The following is a 22,462-nucleotide window of genomic DNA, read 5'->3' as shown; positions in this document are numbered from 1 at the left end:
GCTTTCGGGTGTCATTTGCCTGAGTTAGGGGAAAGCTGGAAAGAACTTAGGGAAAGATGTAAGGCAAAGGTTAGTGAGTACAAGCTGGTGGGCCGTGAAGGCCAGGTCTTGGGGTCTAGCTGGGGGCACAGGGAGTTGGGAGGACAGTACAGTGTATCTTAGGTAACTATTATATAGTAACAAAACCAGGAAGTCGCCAGTAGTACAACGTGTGTCTGGTTCTGTGCCATCTTCCCACGTGCAGACTCCTGTAACCGCCGTCACAATTCAGATACAGAACTGTGGCGGGGCGCCTGGGGGCTCAGGTCATGATCCCAGGGTCCTGTTATGAAACCCCTGCTCAGCTATGAGTCTGCTTCTCCCTCTCCCGCTGCCTTTCCCCCCTGCTCATGCTCACACACTCTCTCATGCTGTCTCCCTCTCTCAAATAAATAAATAAAATCTTAAAAAAAAATACAGAACTGTTTTATCACAAAGATCAGTGAGGTCAACATGTTTCCAATTTGAGGAAAGTATTACATCAGACAATGCTATACACTTTATTTCTGACATCAAACAATTCAGAAAATTCAGGAGCAGGAAAGTATTATTTACACCCATATTTTTGCTCTTTTCATTGTTCCTCCTTGATGTTCCAAGACTCTTTTTTTTTTCTTTTTTTAAATCTTGTTTCGGTTTTAAGAACTAACCTTAGTCCTTTCAGGGTAGGTCTATTCAAGCCACAATCTTAGTCTGCCATAATGTGAGGATGTCTTCATTTCCCCTTTATTCCTGAAGGATAATTTCACCAGATGTATTCGGAATTGACAGTTCTTAAAGTGCTTGAAAATTTTGTTCATTTCACTGGCCTCCATGGTTTCCAAGGAGAAATCTATGATCTGAATTACCCTTCCCTTACGGGTAAGGTGGTGTTTCTATGTTGCCGTTTTCAAGCCTTTTTGTCTTTAGTTTTCAGAAGATTGTTTTTTCATAGATTTCTTTGGGTTTATGCTGTTTGGAGTTCACCTTGCTTCTTGAATATATAGGTTTATGCCTTTTGCCAATTTAGAAACTTTTCAGCCCCTTTTTTTTTTTTTTTTTTTTTTAATTTCTGTACCTCCACCTTCTCTCCTCTTTCTGGGACTCTGATGACATGAATGTTAGATCTTTTTGTTAGAGACCCATAGGTACTTTTGGGCTGTTGTCTCTATTCATATTGGGTCATTTCCATTTTATCTTTGAGTCCCTGATTCTTTCTTTTCTTCTCCGCTCTGCTGTTCAGCCCATCCAGTGAGATTTTTATTTTTCCATTCTCAGATTTCCATTCAATTCTTCTGTTTCTTTGCTGAGACCATTTTCATGCTTCAAGCATGTTCATAATTTTTCTTTGAAGGTTTTTAAAAATGTTTTGATAGCTGCTTTAATATCCTTGCTGGTAATTCCAACATCTGTGTCATCTCCGTGTTGGTATCTGTTGTCTTTTCTCATTTGGGTTGAGATTCCTCGTTCTCGGTATGACTGTGACTTCGTACTGGACATTGGGTGAGACTCTGGATCTTATTTAAATCTTTGGTTTTAGCAGGCCTTCTCCGGTACCACACAGGTGGGCAAAGTGGGGGTCCTTCTATTGCCTCACGACTGCCAGGTGGAGGTGAAGGGTCAGACTCAGCATTCAGCCTCCTCTGACACCAGGCAGAGGACAGGGTGCCTCATTACTGCTTCCTCCTGCAGAACATGGGCTCCATTAATACCAAGGCCTTATTCCTTTTGGAGGGGGGTGAAAGTGCAGGCTCCCCATGTGGCCTCCACTGACACCATGGGGCAGGAGTGAAAGCCCCAGCGCCCGCCTAGATCTTCTATGCCACCCCAACAGGGGACTGGGCTGGGGAGACCACACTACAGCCAAGCAAGGGAGGAAGTCTAGGCTCTCCACACGGCCTTTGCGGACAGGGTGGCACTGAGGCCATGGTTTTTCCATGGTGTTTGGCAATCACTGTCTAACAGTTCTTTGCCTTTATAGGTTGCCTTTTCTGGTCCTTTGGCTTGACAGCTGGCTTCTGGCTTCTGTTGTCTGCTCCCATTGGTATTTCTGGGTTGCTCATTCTACTCACACCCTGAGATATGTAGGCAAAAGCAAACAAACAACCCCACCACCACCACCAAACAGCAACAACAAACCTCAGGGAACTCACTGCTGTGTTATTCCCAAGGTCCTCGGCCAATCTGCATTCTTCTCTTCATCTTTTGGAACTGTCTTATTTTTATTTTATATGTGTCCAGGGCTCTTAGCTGTACTTAGTGGGAAGAATCCCAAGGAGAAGCATATCTACTCCATCTTAGCCCTGCTGCTTTGTTTTGAATAATGAATGTTCTGAAAATGTCCCTAAAAGTGGCTTTGTCTACACTGAGTCTATAAAACAGACGCAGTAGTTGAGTATTGCTGAACACAGACGAGTCTTTATAGCCTCCTGTTGAGTTCAGGCACGCGCTGAGGACACACGGTGTAGTCACGTCCCGTACCCCGTAAGTGCAGTGTGCAGTACTAACAGCAGTAAAGGAGTTGTCAAACTGCTGAAGTTTGCGTGACAGATATCCTGGAATGACATACCGCAAGTCCAGATGAAAGGAAAATCAAGGTTTTAAAAATCTCTTAAGTTTTCAAGTGACACAAGACGATCTTTGGCTAAAATTTATGATGATGGTTATAATACCGTAATTATTTCTTTCTCTCGGCTAAATTTTCAATAGTGGTCTTTACTTGGGAAATATAGAACCCACCAGATACTAAAGTCGATGTCAGGACCAGGACAGGAATTAGTCTTGTCTTCTACTCAACTATTACCTCTTGCCCCCGGCAAGAGCAACTTTCTCATAAAGCCGTAATTCCTGAAGTACCATCAGTAGAGTAGCCGTTTCACATCGCTTGTGATTAGTCTGTGCTCATTGTGATACCACCATGCTCTTGCCGTCAACATCTGCATTTGCAACCTGGGAGAATTTGGGTGGTTGTTTACTAGTAGAATCAGTACAGGGGCAAAGAAAGATGCTAACTGGGCTATAAAAACTAAATCAGTGGGGACCACACGAACGAGACAGAATTAGCAAAAAGTGCATTAAATGTATTCTAGAAAAGAGCACATTATTTTTTTCCCAATTGGATGGTAATGGACAAATCTGGCATTTTCCTTCTTTCTGCTTAATATTACAAAGTGAAAACTTCATGAATACCTTTCAGGGAAGCCACTCAAGTTTCTAGTTTCACATGGGGAATGGTTTAGATGACAAGTAATATAACTTGTATGCCAACCAATACAGCAACAGAAGGGAAATTCAGTGATTTAACTTTTTAAAAATGCTTTTTGCAAAAACAACAACAAAATGTTTTGCTGGTTAAAAACAAAAAACAAACAAAAAACAAAACCAACACAAGATTCTAACCACCATCCTACAAGACTTTTCCACCAGCCCCAGGTGGGGTCTTAAACAACTAGCACTTTCCGAATGGGTCTCTGAGCGAGGCCCCTGGACAGCCTCGGAACATGCGTCCTGAATACTGAACCCTTCACACGCCCCCAAAGCTTTCGGCTTTTGCTCCATTTTCTCCACAGTGAATTGTGTTTCTAGATAAAGAAACCCAACACAATAGGACCCTCTTTAATGTTAAAATTTCAATAAAGTATTTCACTATACTTCGCTTCAAGTTCCCTTTCTAGGGACTGAGAGAAGTTTTTACAGTTTTAACTTTGTCTTGCTTATCTCATGTGTTATTAATAGAACACTGTCTTTCCCTTTGAGATGCTCACAGCCTTTAAGATATCTTTTCAGAGTGGTGTAATTCTTAGATGTTTCCTTTTAAGGTATCTTTGATTATGTTGTTTCTTTCTTATCTCCATTTAAATCATCCCACTGAAATTGGGACCTAAAAAAACTGCCCTATATTAGAAATCTGCCCCCCGGCTTGATAAGGGATTCTTTGGTAAACAAGTGTAGACTTTTGGGACAGCAGTTTGGATTTAGTATACTAAAAATGGTTAATACTGAAAGCCTTCTTTGAGCTGTTGAGTAAATCTTGCTGATCTAATGTCTCGACTATTTTGTATAAACACCATATTAAAGCAAATCCCTGCCATTATTTCTACCTTGACTTAGATGAAATCACTTGCTTTATGAGAAAAGTAGGGGGGGGACAGGCCATGTGGATACTGGGGAGAAGGGAGATGTTTTGCCTGAGATGTTATGGTAACTAATTTATCACTTACTTTGAAAACTCATGGTTTACGGTAAGAATTCATGAAAGAGCATAAAGAGTTTTAGTGGCCTTAATATTCAGGAAAGGAGACTACCGCTGAACAAACGCTGACATACTGCTCAACATAAAGATTGACAATTTCACTGAGCTACCTTATGGCCCAGCCATTGCACTACTGGGTGTTTACTCCAAAGATACAGACATAGTGAAGAGAAGGGCCATATGCACCCCAATGTTCATAGCAGCATTGTCCACAAATAGCTAAATCGTGGAAGGAACCGAGATGCCCTTCAACAGATGACTGGATTAAGAAGCTGTGGTCCATATATACAATGGAATATTACTCAGCTATCAGAAAGAACGAATTCTCAACATTTGCTGCCACATGGACGGCACTGGAGGAGATAATGCTAAGTGAAATAAGTCAAGCAGAGAGAGACAATTATCATATGGTTTCTCTCATCTATGGAACATAAGAACTAGGAAGATCGGTAGGAGAAGAAAGGGATGAAGAAGGGGGGGTAATCAGAAGGGGGAATGAAGCATGAGAGACTATGGACTATGAGAAACAAACTGAGGGCTTCAGAGGGGAGGGGGGTGGGGAACAGGATAGGCTGGTGATGGGTAGTAAGGAGGGCACGTATTGCATGGTGCACTGGGTGTTATACACAGCTAATGAATCATCGAACTTTATATCAGAAACCAGGGATGTACTGTATGGTGACTAACATAATAAAAAAAATTATTAAAAAGTAACATAAAGATTGACAATTTCAAAAATTCACAAAAATAGAAAAAACAGTAAAATCAATCCCTATGTACTCATCCACCAATAACATTCAACAATCACAATTTTATAATCTAGATTCATTGATGTGTGGGGTATTTTAAAGCAAATCTCAAGCACCAAAAATAAATTTATGTGAAAAAAATCAATACGAGGCTTTCTCTGGGGTCAGAGCAGGAGCAGGAAATGGACCAGAGGGGAGCCCGAGGGAATCTTCCTGGGGGACGGAAATGATCACTATTTCATAGAACATGGATGACAGGAGTGCAAGCATTTGTACAAATACATGGATTTGTACACTTTAAGACTGTGCATCTCATCATTTGTAAAATTTACTGGTGTAAATGTAAAAAAAAAAAAAAAAGTAGGGTTTTTTTGCTTTTTAAAGTTAGCAATTCTGGAACTCTCTGTCGTATGCTCTAAACTTGAGCAAATTAGTAAATTTACCAGGATGATGAGAGCCCAGTTTCTTTCTGGGGGAGATGGAAGTTACAGATGTGGAGAGAAGTGTTAGGGGAGTGTGTGTGTGTGTGTGTGTGTGTGTGTGTGTGTGAATAAAATGGGCGCTATGCACGTGTACTAGCCCACTGAAGGTAATTTAAGGTTTCTTGGGGTTTCCTTTTGCCATGACAGTATAGCCCACCAAGAATGCGGAGTCAGAATTGTCTTAGCGTCACGTGAAATATTTCTTCACTACAGGTTCATTTGTGTCAATATTTTCCAATTTATTTAAAAAATGTTTTCCTTTGTGATTTAATTTTATTTTTAAATTATATAAAAACTAAACGGCATGATTTCAAAGTCAAAACTACAAAAAAAGGTACATTCAGGTAAGTATAGTTTCCATCCTTGTTCCCTACTCCTATGCCCTCACCATTTGTCTGCTTTCCCTAAAGCAGTTATTATTCCATTGTTTCTTAAAGTAGAAGCTAAGTAGACATAAACATACATTTACAATATGCACATACATATATACTCGATTATGTGAAAGTATCAGAGGTTTCAAAGTTTGTTGATAGTTTGGTTGTATATGGTTATATTTGTCTCTAGTTTTTTGCTACTACAAATAGTATTCATTAAATAATAGTATGTAAATGGCGCTTTGTATTTTTGCCAGCTGCTTTTTAGCATACAGTCTCAGAAATTGGATTAGTTGGGGCGCCTGGGTGGCACAGTGGTTAAGCGTCTGCCTTCGGCTCGGGGCGTGATCCCGGCGTTGTGGGATCGAGCCCCACATCAGGCTCCTCCGCTATGAGCCTGCTTCTTCCTCTCCCACTCCCCCTGCTTGTGTTCCCTCTCTCGCTGGCTGTCTCTCTCTGTCGAATAAATAAGTAAAATCTTTACAAAAAAAAAAAGAAAAAGAAAGAAATTGGATTGGTGGGTCGAATGGTAAAGGTACATAACATTTTTCTAGATGCTGTCAAGCTCCCCTCTACAGTTGTCTCGCTGTGTTCCCACCAGCAATTTAAGAGAGCCTGTTTCCTCTCAGCCTTTCAAGAAAGGAGGTTCTCAAACTTGGGGATTATTGCCAATTTGCTCGAAGAAAAATAGTATCATTAGTTTTAATTTGCATTCTTTTTAAGAATGAGATTGAGCCTTTTTTATTTTTAAATATGTTTAAAATTCACTTGCATTTTCTGTGAATTCATTAGTATCTTTTGCTCATTTTTCTACTGGGTTACTGTTTTTCTCTACTTTTGCTCTTTACAAATTAGGGATATTAACTTCTGTGATTTAAATTGCAAATATTGGGGCACACAATGGCTCAGCTAGTTGAGTGACTGGTCCTGGGATGGAGCCCTGCAGGATGGAGCCTGGCTTCGGGCTCTGCACTTGCCAGGCAATCTGCCTGAGATTCTCTCCTTCTCCTTCTGCCCCTCCCCACCCCCCACTCTCCCCCTCTCAAATAAATCTTTTTAAAAAAAGTAAATATTTGCCCCAGTTTATCATTTGCTTTTTGCTCTGTTATTTCTAGAGATGCAGAAATTTGTTTTTATATAGTCAAGTTCATTAATTTCCCTTATCACTTACAGATGGTGACTCATGGTTGCAAGTTTCTCTACTTCCAGGTTTTAAGAGTTACCTATATTTTTGCTAGTGTCTAGATGGTTTCATTTTCACACTTAGATCTTTGATCTAATTGGAATTTGTATGTGAACAACGGATCTGATGTTATCTTTTTGCACAGAGCTTACAGGTTGTTATCTTTTGCATATAGCTATCAGCTATCATCATTTTTCAGATGTCTTCCACTCCTCCCCTTAGATGCTCTTATCATGACCAGGTTTCCCTGTGCGCTCGGACATGCTTCTGCATGCTCTGTGCTGTGTCGCCGTGTCATCCCTTCACGTGTCAGTGCTGCATGACCTCATTTATGAGTATGTTTTAGTGTCTGACAAGCCCTCCCTGCTCTTGCTCTGCAGGGATTTTCGGGCTACCTTTGCTTATTCTTCCAAATGAGTTTACAACTAATTAGCTTATCTAACTTTAAACAATCCCTGTAATTTTTATGGGTAACACATTAAATTTAACTCCAGGAGGACTGGCGTCTTTCTGGTGAAGAACCTTGCTCTCCATGAACGTGGTAGGTCTTTCCATTTGTCCAGTTCTACTCTCGTATCTGTCAGAAGTGGTCCAGTACTTCTCATGTAAGTTTGGCAGATTTCTTGCTAAGTTTTTTCCTAAATGATTTGTGTTTTGCTACTGATAGGGCCTGATCTCCATTATTTCTCTAACTGGTTACTATCTGTATATGTGAAGATTGTTTCTCTATATTCACCTTCTATCTCCACTAAATACTCTCTGATTTTCCACAGTCTTCTGGATTTGGCAGATAAATAATCACATCAGCTACATAAACAGCACCTGCTTTACTCTCCCTAGTTTTTAGGCCTCTTGCTTTTTTCACTTGTTTCTTGCCTAACTCCATTGGCTACAACACGATGTTAAATAATAGTGGATACAGTGTATGCTTATCTTGTTTCTGACTTGAATGGAAAAGCCTCTGGTAGATTTCCAGTTGAGGAAGATTCTAACTTTGGGGAATCCATGTATGTGCACACACGCCCCTCTTGCAAGAGGAACTGTCAATTCTCATTTAATTGTTTTTACTATGTCAATGCGTTTCCGTATCTATAAAAGCAGCATAATTTTTCTCCTTAGCACTATCAATGTATTGAACCACTTTGCATTCCTGAAATAAATCTCTTAGTCAATGTTAACAATTACAATAGGCTAGATTAAGCTGAAGTAAAAATGGCCCCTGATTTAGGGGCTTACCATGATTTCTCGTTCAAGCTACATGTCCCATCGTGCGTCAGCTGTAAGCTCTGTTACATATCATCTTCATTCCAGAACGTACGTCCCCCGAGCAGCTACTATCTAGAACATTCCTGATTTTAGGGAAGACAGAAAAGAGGCCATGGTGAACCAAGGGCTGGCATTTAAAACTTCTACTCAGAAGTCTTGTCTATCACTTCGGCTCACAAATTCATTGGCCAGAACAAGCCACAGGGTGACACCTAAGTTCAAGGCGGGGACACATAATCTTCCCACAGAGGAGGGCACTGCCAAGGGATGGCCACCACAGTACTTTGTGCAAAATAATACAGCACACCACTTACTACAGGTCACTGGATTCAGTTTGCTAAAATTCAGAATTTTGCAGCAACATTCATGGGAGAGACTGGTCCACAGTTTCTCACTTTATAAAACTAACTTGGAAGTAAATAATTACTTTCATTAAGACTGCAAGGTGACCGACACGAACTCGGTAGCTAAGGAAGGATAATTTCTGCCCCAAAGGCGTATCACTCAGTGACAGAGACATGTAATACACTGTATGCGATCCGTGAGACATGCCTACGTCCGACAGGCCTGTGTTTCTGTCTCCCACTCTTCCACCCTGGACTGCAAAATGCCACAGTCTTTCTGTACATGTTCCTGACAGTACTTTCAACTGAACAGCTCGGCCGAAGTCGGCCCAAAGACAAGCCTGGGCTGTGAGCAGCTTACTAAGGAGGTGAGAATCCTGTGGGTGGGGACTGGAGGTTTTCCCAACATCCTTCCGCCGCCTCCTTGAACCCCGCAGTCACCAGGCATCCTGTGTGGACCAGCAGCTTTGCCCAAGCAGCCCAACGAGCAGTGTAAACACAGCCTCACTGGTAAGGCAGGTGCCTGCTCAGTATTTAGTCATATTTTTCATACAGACAAACTGAAAACACCAAACAGTCAAGTGGCCTAAGGCTGGCTGCCTTCAGAAACCCCTCGAGCTGCGGCCTCTCGAGCATTACCTCGACCTTTCCACTATGCCGGAGACCAGAGCCCCACCATCTGTCAAGTTCTGGCTCTTTCATGTACGTGTAATTCAGTTTCACCTTTGCTGTAAGCAACTTTACCAAAACCAGGAGTAACAAAACCTTGTCTTATCGGGTATTATTAAATCTCCAGACTGCAGGATGGTTGAAGGGAAGAGAGGTATGAGGAGGCCAATTCTAGAAAAATGGAATAAATGACAATAAGATGTGTGATTTATTGATAGTCCTATCGGCCCTGTCGTGACACATTCATCACAGTCTCTTAAACCTTCATTAACTGTGGACTCATACGCTTACCCCAGAATCTACGATGGCCACAAGCCACGTGCAAAATGCTCATGCTGGCACATGCTATGGCCAACTCACGTTCCAGGGCTTTCTTTTACTATGTCTTCAGCTAACCTACACCCTGGCCAACCTGGATATCTTCGTTCTGGGGCATAGCTCACATTTCTCCTGCTGAGGCCTTTTCTTGTGTGGCTTTTCCACTTGTCTGCAACCTCAGCTCTCAAGGCCCATCAGAGCACCACTCCTAGATCTCCTGAACAGGAACTCACTCTTCTACACCACGCTAGCACCGCTGCTCGCAGATCTTTCGGCACAGTCTCCTAAGACTCTAACTCTCCAGTCCCTCCCCACCCACTCAGCATGCCAGCTGGGAAGCAACTTGCAGGGAAGAGAGCATGCCGCGTCTTGCGGAGGAGAGGCACACGGGAGTCATACTACCATTCGCTGGCTGCGATTTCTGATTTGTTGGCTGTGCTCTCTCTTCCACGGTTTTTATAATTCTTACAATTCTAGTGAGGCCCCTTCTCCAGTCCCTGGGCTGTGCTGTCGATTACAGGGTGTATGCAAGGGGCACTTGCTCAAACTGCTTATGGGGAAGAGTTGCTTTTTCCTCTGATGACAATGTGGATGACAAGATGTCCTCAGGGTAGTTCATGGGAGTCAATGGCTGAGTCACAGTGATGACTGGATACACAGGAAGCAGTGGGCTGCAAACACACGTCATTGCTATGCTCAAACAAGGAAAGCCAAGGGCTGCCTACTGCAATGACCCAAGTTCCGGCCTGTTCACAATCCTACAAGAAGGTAATCAGAACATACATGGAAGTAAACTTAACTGGAAAAAGTGCCCAAGATGGCGACCTCCAAAGAGAAATCAAGGATCTTTTCATGATATAATACTATTTCCTGTCAGTTAGATTAGAAAGTCTCTTAATTAATTCAAACTCTACAGAAACAAAAACTGTCACTTGCTTTGACTTCAGATGGCCCACCCAGGCCCTGGTTTTCTATGATTTGGCAACAGCATGAAAAATAACCAGCAAAGGAAGTAAAAGTTAAAGAACAATCAGATATGAAGCAATATATAAACCGACACATATACAATAAACAGTGTGTAACTTTTAAAGAATAAAGCAGCACAAAACTCTGTATATGACGTTACCATTTACTTTAAAAGACTGTGCAGACTGTAATGTTTATCAAAAACACAGGGAAAAAATGCTCTCAGGGAAAAAGACTCACTTTTCACTCTAAAATCTATTCAAAGAACATACTTTTTAAAGAAACAAGCTCCAGAATAGAAAGAACTTGCAACAATTAAAGGCCTCACGCTCTACCAGCACGTTTAAGCTCAATATTTTCTGAAAGGCTTCCCTCCAACGAATATTAAGAATGTAGGAAAAGAGCTCATGAATGTCCTTTATTGTAGGCAATTATAACCATATTAAGCCTAATAACACTGAGGGGGTGAAACTGGCCTTTTCAAAGCAAAGGTATCAGATTTCTGATTTTCATCAGCTTCAGTGTTCAGAGGGAAGGAAGATCTTCGACTTCATAATACTGTTCCCTTATAAAACAGGTGAAACCTAAAGGCGTGCTTCTCGAATATGGGGTTGTTTGTAAAACAGAAGGATAAGGACCGGTTAGCTTTAAACTACCATTCCTGAGTTAGTTTTGCATATGCTATGTACACATGTAAATATTTTAAGCTTCCAAAATGTCTGAATTAAAGCAGTTATTTTGCAAATCTTCAATCAGGCAGACAGTTGGTGACTAAAACAGAAATAGGATAAAACAACAGCAGTGAAGCAAAAAAAAATATTCCAAAGGGATTGAGAATGTTCACAAGCTACTTAGCAACATGCATTCAGGGCAGGGCATTCTAATGTTACAATTAAAGACCTCTTCAGTGCTAGTTAAGTCTTGGTCTTCTCATTGATGGAACTGAAAACTATGGGGAGGTGGGGGGAGAGGAAAAAGGAAAGATGAGAGCTGGCAAAAATTAACACCATCTTATTGATACTGATTCCTTTTATTCCGTACTTTGTTTTTAGACAGTGAATTTTCAAATAAATTCTTATATATCTATAGTAAAATTTTCATTTCTGATTAAATAAAAAAACCCACAATAGTCGGGGTCAAATTAGAATTATACCAAAATTACCATAGGCCGGCACATACAATGCCCCCTGTGGCTGGACACCTGGCTCACAGCCACGGAGGGCACATGGTGACGACGTAAGGCTGAGTCTGGAGAAAGCGGAGTCTTTTTGATCATCTTTACTCCTTTTTTACTTCATGATCAGTGTTCCCACTGACCTTGAACACAGGAATCTGCTGACCATCCTCAAGCTTTAAGAAGACTTCCTGAAGGTGCCACCTGAGAGAAACCAAAAGAACCATTCACCAAGGCTAAAGACATGGTCAGGGGAAAAAAAGGAAGACAGGAAAAAAAAAAAAAGCAGTTGTTTTTTGAATAATGTCTTAAAAGTTTTAAACACTATTATATATTGGGGCTATGTTAACATCACGTTTTACCATCGTATTACGGGCTCTCATTGTTTAACCAGCATCACTGTCAAGGCAAGTTTAACAAAGAATGAATGACAGGTGAATGGAAGGGGCACCAGGAAAGAGACGAAGCAGCTTATTCCCCATTTCCTAACTCACAGCAACCTTCAATTCTTGGCTGGAACTCAGCCAGCTCCTTCATTAATCCCAGGCTCGGGGGTCAATGAGCCCAGGGGGAACCAGGTGGGGGCTGCCTGAGGGCTGCCTGCTCCTTTTGTCCTGGAGAATTAAAACACATCTTGGCTAAACAGCAAGCATCTCTGAGAGAGGCTTCCCGAGGGGGAAGCGAGTGAATGTAGCTATTGGCAACCAGACAAGAAAAGCCAATTAATGGGGTGGAGATCTTATATAAAGAATGTGATGAATAATTCTGGAACAGGAACCCATGACTTTATTCATTTGTAACTACCGAGGCAGTGGTGTCAGAAGCTGTAACACAGCATCAATTATCGTAGATCTAGACCACGGTAACTGTAAAGTTCTTCACAGTCAGCAATAGGAGAGGACAATTCAGTAGATTGTACTGGATAAAATGTCTGTACTGAGCTAAGAGCCAACACACTGGCTTGGTGTTCAGGCTGTGAAACTTAAACTCCTATTACTGCAATCATTTCACTACAAATGAAAATGGGAATCAGGATTGTTTCCATTAGAAAGTTCTCCTGCTGCCCCACTCCCACCCACCTTCCCACAATACCTCTGAAAGGGGGCATGTCTGGATGAGCTGACATGGAGATGGCCTTCTGCCTTGGATCCAGAGACAGGAATCTTCAACTGGGGGTTAAAAATGTAAGATACAATTGGAATCACTCTTGTCCTCTAACGAGATGAAAACATGATGTTTTCAGAGTGAACCCTAAGAAGTCCAATGATCATTCACAGAATCGGTGGTTTTCTAACTGAGCCTAGCTGAAGAATTGACCTGATTTTCCTTCTGGCTCCATCCAAATGTCCTGCCCCTCTTTGGACGGTTTGGTGAGGTCAACGGCAGTCCTCCTAGTTGGCAAAGGGACCCTATGTGCAAACTCAATGCTCTGAGTACTGACACTGATATTCAAAAAGCCACTGCTACAAAAGAACGAACTACAGACACATGCGACAACACGATATCAAAGACAGGCCAAGTGAAAGACCTTACCCGAAACTATATAATGCATGATTTCATGGTCCAGAACAGGATAAACCACGTTGGAAAAAAATACCAGAAAACTGACGGTCTCTAGTGGGGCTGAGGCATGTGAGAGGACCAGTTAGGAAGAGCATGCGGGACTCTGAGGCGACGTGAACAGCCGACGTCGGACGGGGGCTTAAGCTGCACAGGTACGCATGTGTTAAAACTCATCAGATAAGAGAGTCAGATTTGTACCTTTCCCTGAATGCAAGTTTTACCTCAAAAAAAAAAAAAAAAGAACCATAAACAAATATTAAACTCTGGTTAATGATATGTTGCTTATGTGTTTAAAGGAAGGGTATGGATGTTGGAAAATAATGTGTTCATGGACAGAGACACGACTACACAAAGAGATACGGGGTAAAGCAAATCGAGTAAAATATTAGAGTTGACCCTTGAACACGATTTCAAAATCTGCATCTAACTTTTGACTTCCCCAAAACTTAACTACTAATGCCCACTGCTGACTGGAAGCCTGACTGATGACATGAAGTCGATTAACACATACTTTGTGCGTTACATGTATTCTACGCTGGATTCTTACAAGAAAGCAAGCTAGAGAATAAAATGGTAAGAGAATCATAAGGAAGAGCAAACACTGTCCTGTAATGGAAAAAACTCCACGTGTTCAGTGGGCCCACGCAGTTCAAAGCAGTGTCATTCAAGTGTCAACTCTAATCGTAGAATCCAGGGAGCAGTTACACGATGCCACAGTGTAAATTCTTTTATCTTTTCTGTAAGTCTGTAACTTTTCATAATAAAAGAGGGGAAAATCCACAGTTTAAAAGGAGGAGCTATTACCAGCAAATGTTTTGGTTCGTTCTTTGACTTCTCCTGAGCTGAGAGATGGCATATCTCACCCGCCCCACACTGCCACCAAGAGAAAGAACTGCCTGGTGTAGACACGCATCCTTTGTGTTTTTTCTCCCTCTTTCAGTGACTGAAACCCACTCTACAGAAGACACGGGCTTTGGAATGGTGGCTGCACACCCCACGTGAATAAGCAGTCACCTAGTCACGCTAAGCGCATCAGGGTCCCCCTTTAGGAACAGAGCCACAGCTTTTCTCAGGATGACAAAATTAAGCAACAGGGGCGCCTGGGGGGCTCAGTCGTTAAGCGTCTGCCTTCAGCTCAGGTCATGATCTCAGGGTCCTGGGACCCAGTCCTGCATCGGGGTCCCTGCTCAGCGGGGAGCCTGCTTCTCCCTCTGCTCTCTGCTGCTCCCCCTGCTTATGCTCTCTCTCTGTCTCTCTGTCAAATAAATAAATAAAATAAAATGAAGTAACAGAGCCCTGCATCTGCACTGAGCAGCTAAAAGAAAACAAAAGAAAGGTGGGGGGAGGACAGAAGCAAGCAGGACTATGAAGAACAGCGAACGTCAGCGGTCAATGTCTGCACTTCAGAGAGCCAAATCGCGCGGGTGCAGGAGGCGCCCTGCACACCAGTCTCTTCATCTCCCAGGCCTTGCCGAAGAGTACAGCTGAACGTCTGCTAAACCAAAATGCTGGGAGTTACTGACTATTCCGCACATACACTTGGGAAAAAAATCCTTCAGTGTGACGACTACATCACGAGCCACTGACCCCTCTTACGTCTGGACAAACTCAATGCACCACGAATGGGGGCCGTGGAACGAAGCGGCACGTGCTGCATACGGGCTTCCTTAGAACAGCTGCTTTGGAGGGAAGCAAGCAAAGAATGCCGAGATGTCACGCACGCCCTGTACACTGAGGAGCGAGAGCCTCTGTGACAGGTGGCTCTGGGGCGGCTGACCCGGAACCCATCACGGTGGAGCCATGGCGTCGGACACGCAGCCGACCTGAACCCAGCACCACGGCCAGCACCACCACGGCTCCGCGAGGGTCCCGGGCTGCACGAAGCCCGGCCGGAAGTCCTCTCGGCACCTCTCAGGCGGTGCCAGATCCCGGGCCCAGGTGAAAGCTGGACCCGACCAGAGGAGCTGCCCCAGCGCGACCACCACAGTGCCCAGCACTCACGAGGGCACCAGACCGCAGAACCGACGCTGCACCCCCGCCCTCGGCAAAGGCACCCGCAGCCCCCTAAGCGTCAGAACCGGGCCCCGCGCTCTGTGCTGGAGACGCCGTGAGCAGCCAGACCCCATCCGTGGCCGTCCACGTTCTCGTGCTTGCGGGGACCCGGCCAATGCGGACACACGCAGGAGCCATACCATGTGGTGTGAAAGACCTGACGCCACGTGGCACCCAATGGGCACCCGCGATTGTCTGCGCCTTCCCTTTTCTCCTCCTGGGCTCCTCCTCTCACTTAGTGGTACTGCCACCTTTCCACTCATCCACGTCAGACGCTAAAGCATGACCTCTGACCCACCCCCTTCCTGATAGAACCAAGCCACAGCTCTGGTTCGTGCTCTCACCACTGCACACCTGCATGGCCACACTGCCTTCCTAAAGGCAGTCCCCTGGGCCGGGTCCTTGGGTATTGTCAATCAGCACAAATTTACCTTCTTTTAAAGCTAGATCAACTATTTTTATCAAAATCTTGAGCATGAATGGCTTTTGTAAGAAAAAAATCCCAATGAAACTATTCCCATTAAAAAATTAACAAAAACGATAACAAAAAATTTTTAAATAACCCACATCAGAGTATCTCACTCTTATCCTTAAAGTCCTTCATGGCTTCTGCTGGCCCCGGAATCAAGCGCGCACACGTCACACGATGACGTCACAGCCCTGTAGCCCAGCCCATCCGACCTGCCCGCACCTCCCCTGGCAGCCTGCACCCCCGCCCCTCGCCCGAGTTCACACCGGCAGGGAGCACAGCCACGGGGAGCACGACCACGGGCCTTCACGTTTCCGCTGCTCCTCGGCCTGGCGCTCCTCTCTGCACAAAGACAGCCCAGCTCGCTAACTGCTCCCTCCTGGGCCACGACCACTGCGTCTGCTTCATCCCATCTGACTTGGAAGTTTTAAACTACAGTCCCCGAAGGCCTTCTGCATGTCTGTATGCCCCACACAGCTTAGAATCATTCCTCTAACTTGACGTGTACTCAAAACCTATTTGTTAAACAGAAGAGTAAGTGCATTTCCTACTCGGGCGAGTTTATCAGCTGAACCAGAAAAGACAAGACATAACTGAGAGAACGGACCAGCATTCCATGGAAGCAATGCAAGTCAAAGAGAATCGAAACTACAGTTTCCAGAGTCGCTCACACTTGAACGAGCCTTGACTGGCTGCAGAGGTCCTTCAAGTTCAAAGCTGAAACTGTGGCACATACCATGGTCCCTTCCCTACAACCCACAGTTCAAGACGGGGACCCGAGCCAGAACACGCCTTCCCTGCCACGCGGATTCCTCGGAAAGGAGGACGAACAGATGAGAGTAAAGTCATCCACATCGCTTTCATGGAAGGTGCGCAGTGATACCTAGCTGCGGCTTTCCTTAGTGAATTTTCTCATCCTGAATCCTTATTCCAGCTTCTCCAAGACTCTCCCCGATGACGGCAGCCCTCTCCCTGGCTTAAGCAGGCACCCAGGCTGCAGTCTGCAAGGGGAGCACATTACCTGGGCATTGGCGATGTCCACGAAGTTGGCCCTGTCGATGAGGTGGAGATAGTGGACGTTGAGAGGAGCGCCCAGAGCTTCCAGGGCCTCGGGGTGGCTGTGCAGCTGCTCCAATGCCAGCTGGTAATAGGACGTCTTGGTAAAAGCTTCTAAAAGGGAAAGACAGTTGTTACGTTTATTTTTCTTTTTGAAACTAGGTCAGGTAGACTCTCTGTAAAAAGTTAGAGGATACGATTCATGTATAGCATGGAAACAGAAACAAATGTGAAATTTCTGGATGGAAAAACAGGTAGGGAGCATTTCCTCTAAGCTCCCCATTTTAGAGAAAGTCAGTATCTGCGGGATTGTCCAGATAAACTTAAGATCAAGGGACTTGATCTTTCTGTGCCTCCATTTCTCCTCACATTTCCTGCCTCATGCATTGCCTCATTTCTTCATCTAAGGGGTTGGCTTGGATCTTCTCTAGCTTTCCTTTCAGTCCTAAAGTGCTAGGACTCCATGACTTGCTCGAAGTGACACGGCTCGTCTGCGGCAGAGCTGGGACCAAAATCTAGGACCCCGGACTTCTAAACACTGTTCCCTCCACTAAGATGAAGGTCCTGATAAACCAGCACAAAATCAGACAGACCACAACTTAAACAACAACAAAACCCTTGGGCCAAGAAACAGAGACTGAAAATGCTCATTTTTCCAAGTTTATAGATTTAAGGCAACACTTCCTGTAGGTAAAGCTTTTAAACTTCTCTCAGTCTCAGGTACACTGTCTGGCCGAAAGGCTACTAGTAACTCCAGGAAGCATCTCCCTGAAGGTGTAAGGTAGACAGGTTGCCCTCGGGAGAGAGCAAAGGTAGGCTTCCCAAGGAGGGCTTTCAGTCTGGCAACAAGAAAGAGCGTCCCTCCTCTAGGCCCGATCCCAGGAATGGAAGGGAAAGACGGCCTGAGCCTGGAGGTACTGGGGAGAATGCTCCCCCTGGGCTGCTTCCCAAGAGTGGGTGAGCAGGTGAATGCAGGTGCCAGCCAAGACAGGAAAAGGAGAAGCAGAAGCTGGGTCCAGAGTTCCACGGTCAGACACTGTTCTCAGTATTTCACGTATCCTACAATTCTCAGGATCTCACAGGTTGTAAGATGCCTTGTACAACAACCTCATGCCCAGGCCCTGACGTTATCCCTCATCACACAGGTGACTGAGGTGAGGAGGCCCCCCCACAAGGCCGCACAGCAGCACCGAGCTTCAGCTGTGTCTACCGGACGACCCCAGCCTCGTAAGGGGGAAAGGCCGGCAGTCCTCTGACCCGTAAAACGCATCCATCCCTGCTGTGTCCTGTCCCCATCCCTTAGGCAGAGGGGAGAGGAGCCTGAGGCATTCCGGTCTGAATTGTCCCTGGCAGTGCTCATCGCAGGCCACCTCAAGGCTCAGAGCCTTGCGGGCCAACTCTGAGGGAAGATGGAGAAGGACGTACGCAGAGGACATCGAGCTCTCTCTGCCTGTCTGCTGGTGATACTCAACATCCTGGCAGGAAGTGAAAACGGCACAGAGGCAGGGTGAGAAGCCAAGCTGGGCAGGCACAAAGGATCTTCAAAGAAAGTCAGTCTAGAAAAACACTGCTGCTGCTTTGCAACCAGTAGCACTGAAATGACCTTCTACGTCTTGGCTGCCCACAGGAACTGTGGCCTGCCTTTACAAATTCAAATTTGGGTGCAGTGGGGCTGGAAGCGGCTTCTGTCAGCATTTTGCATCCTGGACTCGGCTTTTATTTTCTGCTCTCAGCAGAGTCCCTTGCTCGGGGTCCCCTCCTCCGCTAAATCAATAGCAGAGACCAGCAGGGCAAACAGGCTGACGACACTGGAGAAACAGCCAGCTTTCCCCACCTGTGAGCCATCTGGTGTTCCCCTTCCCTCTCTTCTTCACATAATCTCAGAAATCTTAAGGGGTCTCGTGAGTGTGCACTGGAATGAAAGCCCATCTTGCTTTCGACAAAACTTCTGATGCAAACGAAACCTGGCCCTTTTATATGCACGTGTAGCTCCAGGAAAAACTGGGACCGGAGGATGCACAGGAAGCTAGAGCCAGCGGGCATGGGCTCCCGGCTTCTACAAATAGCCCTCTCCTTCTCTGCTAATCTGCTGAAAGCATCTTAAGTACTTCCTCTGATGGAGAAGCAGGGGTGAGAGAGCAAGGAGAAAGCTGGCCTGGGGCCGCCTGGTTCGCTGGATACTTACTTTGTATAAGGTAATATGTAAGGGTGCAGCTCCCGCCAGCCACTACACTCAGAGAAAAGGCCAGTTTCCCCAGAGACCATGGCATTTTGCTTCCTGGAGACTTAAAAACAAAAGACAGGAATTTATTGTTAAATTCAGGTTTAGGCCAAGGGCCTTTGCCTGCCTGGGGCCCCACAGAGAAAGGAAAGCTAACGAGGAAGCCGGCAAGGAGGCGAGGCCACCTTCCCTGTTTGCTTCCTTTCAGAAAGCCAGGGCTGGTTCTGGAGCCAAAGTGAAAGGGCCCTCCCGAGAGTGGCCCACATCCAGGACCCAGGCCGTGGGGGCGACGGCTGAGCACAGAGCAAGCATTCAGCCCTGCTGTGTTTCCAGACAGAACCCAGCCTGCGTGCCAAGTCCTGCGCGGCCAGGACGCACAACCACTTTGTCTCACGCTGGCTGGTAAACAGGAAGCTTCTCCTTTTGTAGCAATGGTTGGTCTGAGGAGCCTACGAATGGGTCGGCGTGGTCACTGGCTGCTTTCTTTCATATTTTGATGGAAAAATGTCCCACCCCCTGGATGAGGAAACTGTGGTCATGACTTTCAAGATGAACGAGCAGATGGAGAGGAGCCAGCTCAGCCAATTCGGCACACCACACCCACCCTGGCCTGGACTCCTGTCTCCTGGAGGCCTAGGTGGGGCTTGGAGCAGCCCCTGGGCCTCAACGGCACCCATCAGCCTCCTTCCTTCCCAGCGGCCATTTCACCACGGCTCACACCGGGCCTGGGCCTTTCTGTGAAGCTGTAAGATTCCCAGCCCTAAAACAGAGCAGAACACTGGCTTGGATCCGGGTCACCATTCAAATGCCCACAGGACCACACAAGTCACATAAATGAGAGCAGACACTGAAAAGTGAGGCGCGCATGGCCCAGCCAAGGGACAGCTTCTACCCGGCTCCAGCCGACAATGGTTATGTGGGCCAAATCTGGATGGATCTTCCAGTATTTCAAGAGGTCTTTCATGGGAAACTGTTCTAAATATTGACAACTAAAAAAAAAACAAAAACAAAAAAAACCCCAACAAAATGCCTGTGAGTCAGATTCTTTCTGGAAGCTTCCAGTTTGCTTTGACCACGCACGCTGCATTAGGGCATCCTCACCCTGTGAAATTTAGGTAAATTCCTCTGTCTTTGTTGATATTTCTCCAAAAAGACATGAGATTTTGGACAGAGATGGAAATCCTAGCTTATATAAAAGGAAAAATGAAAAGTGTTTATGTCCCCATTTGAAGATTTAACCTTAGATGTTATGTGCTTCTTTAGGACAAAGCTTTTGATGTGACGTAAAGGGGTCCAAGGCATTGCCGTGCAAGAGAACTGGGCATAATGCTAGTTCCTCCACCGGCTGGACCTGTGAGTCAAGGTATCCATATTCTCACCATCCCCTCCTTTACCTTCTAGAATATAGAGCGTAATAACAACAGTCTGCTTATCACTTCTGAAACCTGTAGGTACGTGAATCCATAAGGAGGCCTGTTGGAGAAAGTCCCTCAAGTGGATATTCTTTCGGGGAACTGAGAACTAAACACACCCTCAGACAGGGCTAAAGTTGACCAGTTCTACACTACAATAACATTAAACTGAGATTTATGTATGGAAAGGATTTTCATCAACATATCAAATTAGGGAGGATAAAGTTGTAGATCATCCTTGTATTAATTTAATTTTATCCAGTTTTATTCAACTAAGAGAAGGCTGCTGAAACCCCAGACACATGTAGCAGGGTTGCCGTGACAGTTTTGGCCAGTGCTGGGTAGCGTGTAAGAATATTTATCAAAGATGAGTGTCAGTCAATTATAGCAATGTGATCTGGGAAAAGCCATTTAGTCTCATAATGAAAATGGTCAGAGCATCTCCAAAAAATGCATGAATCAGATCTTGCTTCAAGTGAAGGACAGTTGAGGAGGGTGGGGCAGTGAGCGTGAATCCCGTAGAATTCCCCACAAGCATGCAGCTTCTAAAGCTGGCAGGAGGTGTGGGGGGAAGTGTCCTGAAACAATGCAGAGAACAGCCACCATCTCTCACGTGAAGTTACAGTCACAAGTGGACACCAGAGACCAGGAAAAACTCACAACTGTTGGGGGAGCAACTCACATCTACCGTCTAACTTGAGAACAGTCTGGTGGGTTCTAATGGGGAACACAGCCCCAGAACATTCATTACCTTGGCCACTACACAGCAAAGCTTTCTTGAAAATCATCAAAGGAAAGTTGCTCTGCCATTAGATAAAGATTTTACATAAAGTCACTTTCCAAACCCAGTTCTCTCTGATTTCCAGTTTCAGTCAAGATTTATTACCAATCCAAGCCTTGCAACATGAACAAGTTAGGTTTCAGTTTCAAAACAAGCCTTGCCTGTAAAGGGCCCTGGTTTCCCCCCTTTCTCTTCTGCTCTATTAAGAAGCGACAACAAAGCCTGCTAGTTTCCTCTGTGTGTGCTATTATCTCTTGCAGCAATCAGAAAACTGGTGGGGGAGGGGCAGGACCTGCGACAGGTGTTTGACCACAGTGCGCGTAAGCCCAGGCCCAGGCAGCTGCCCACCAAAATGAGACGTTATCAACAGAAGTTGTACACCATGAATTACAGACAGTTTCTCAGGGCTAAAAGGAAACAACAGTGTATCAAGCACACTAGACTTCAATAATGATAATAGGTAACAAATATCTCTCACTATTAGGTGCTTGGCACCTATATTCTAAGCACTGTACATACAATACTTCATTTAATTCTCCCAATCACCACATGAAGTAGGAACTACTGTTATCATCCCCATTTTACAGATCAGTAAACTGAGGCACAAGAGGTGAAGTAGAACTGGGATTCAGACCCAGACAGTCTGGCCCAGGATCTGAGCTCTTTTTTTTTTTTTAAGATTTTATTTATTTATTTGACAGAGATAGACACAGCCAGCAAGAGAGGGAACGCAAGCAGGGGGAGTGGGAGAGGAAGAGGCAGGCTTATAGCAGAGGAGCCTGATGTGGGGCTCGATCCCATAACGCCGGGATCACGCCCTGAGCCGAAGGCAGATGCTTAACCGCTGTGCCACCCAGGCGCCCCAGGATCTGAGCTCTTAACCACCATGATACACTGACTTGAAGATACCTTCTGATTTCAGAAATACTGAAATGTAAAAAAATAAATATGTCTCTGAATATATGCATAATGTTCAGTGCAAGAAGGTCTTCTCATATATGCCTTTCTTGCTACCTTTCGTGGTAAGAACATGGCATGTACTTGTACTTTCACTCTTTCTTTTGTTTAGCAAATGGCTGCTGAGGGCCTGCTCTGGTCGGACAAGCAGCACTG

The 22,462-nt window shown here is 45.0% G+C and overlaps 1 protein-coding gene across 14 annotated transcripts in view; it reads right to left on the bottom strand.

The window, feature by feature from the left end:
- Positions 1 to 993: 993 nt before the first annotated feature.
- The window catches only part of LOC100466176 (cytochrome c oxidase assembly factor 1 homolog), a 99,809-nt gene continuing 78,340 nt past the window's right edge, over positions 994 to 22,462 (bottom strand). For 8 of the 14 annotated variants that reach the window (XM_034665589.1, XM_034665592.1, XM_034665584.1 and 5 more), the window contains 4 exons: positions 19,121 to 19,220; positions 16,901 to 17,049; positions 12,888 to 12,964; positions 11,215 to 11,999 (listed from right to left, as the gene is read on the bottom strand). In XM_034665589.1, the coding sequence (XP_034521480.1) occupies positions 11,900 to 11,999; positions 12,888 to 12,964; positions 16,901 to 17,049; positions 19,121 to 19,205 (411 nt within the window). In that variant the 5' untranslated portion in view covers positions 19,206 to 19,220 and the 3' untranslated portion in view covers positions 11,215 to 11,899. The other 6 variants (XR_004626956.1, XR_004626957.1, XR_004626955.1 and 3 more) reach the window with 6 other exon arrangements.

The sequence above is a fragment of the Ailuropoda melanoleuca genome, chromosome 1 (assembly GCF_002007445.2).
Source record: "Ailuropoda melanoleuca isolate Jingjing chromosome 1, ASM200744v2, whole genome shotgun sequence".
NCBI classification, from domain to species: domain Eukaryota; kingdom Metazoa; phylum Chordata; class Mammalia; order Carnivora; family Ursidae; genus Ailuropoda; species Ailuropoda melanoleuca.
Note: the sequence above shows the minus strand (reverse complement) of the source record. Positions and strands in the feature narration are given on the sequence as shown.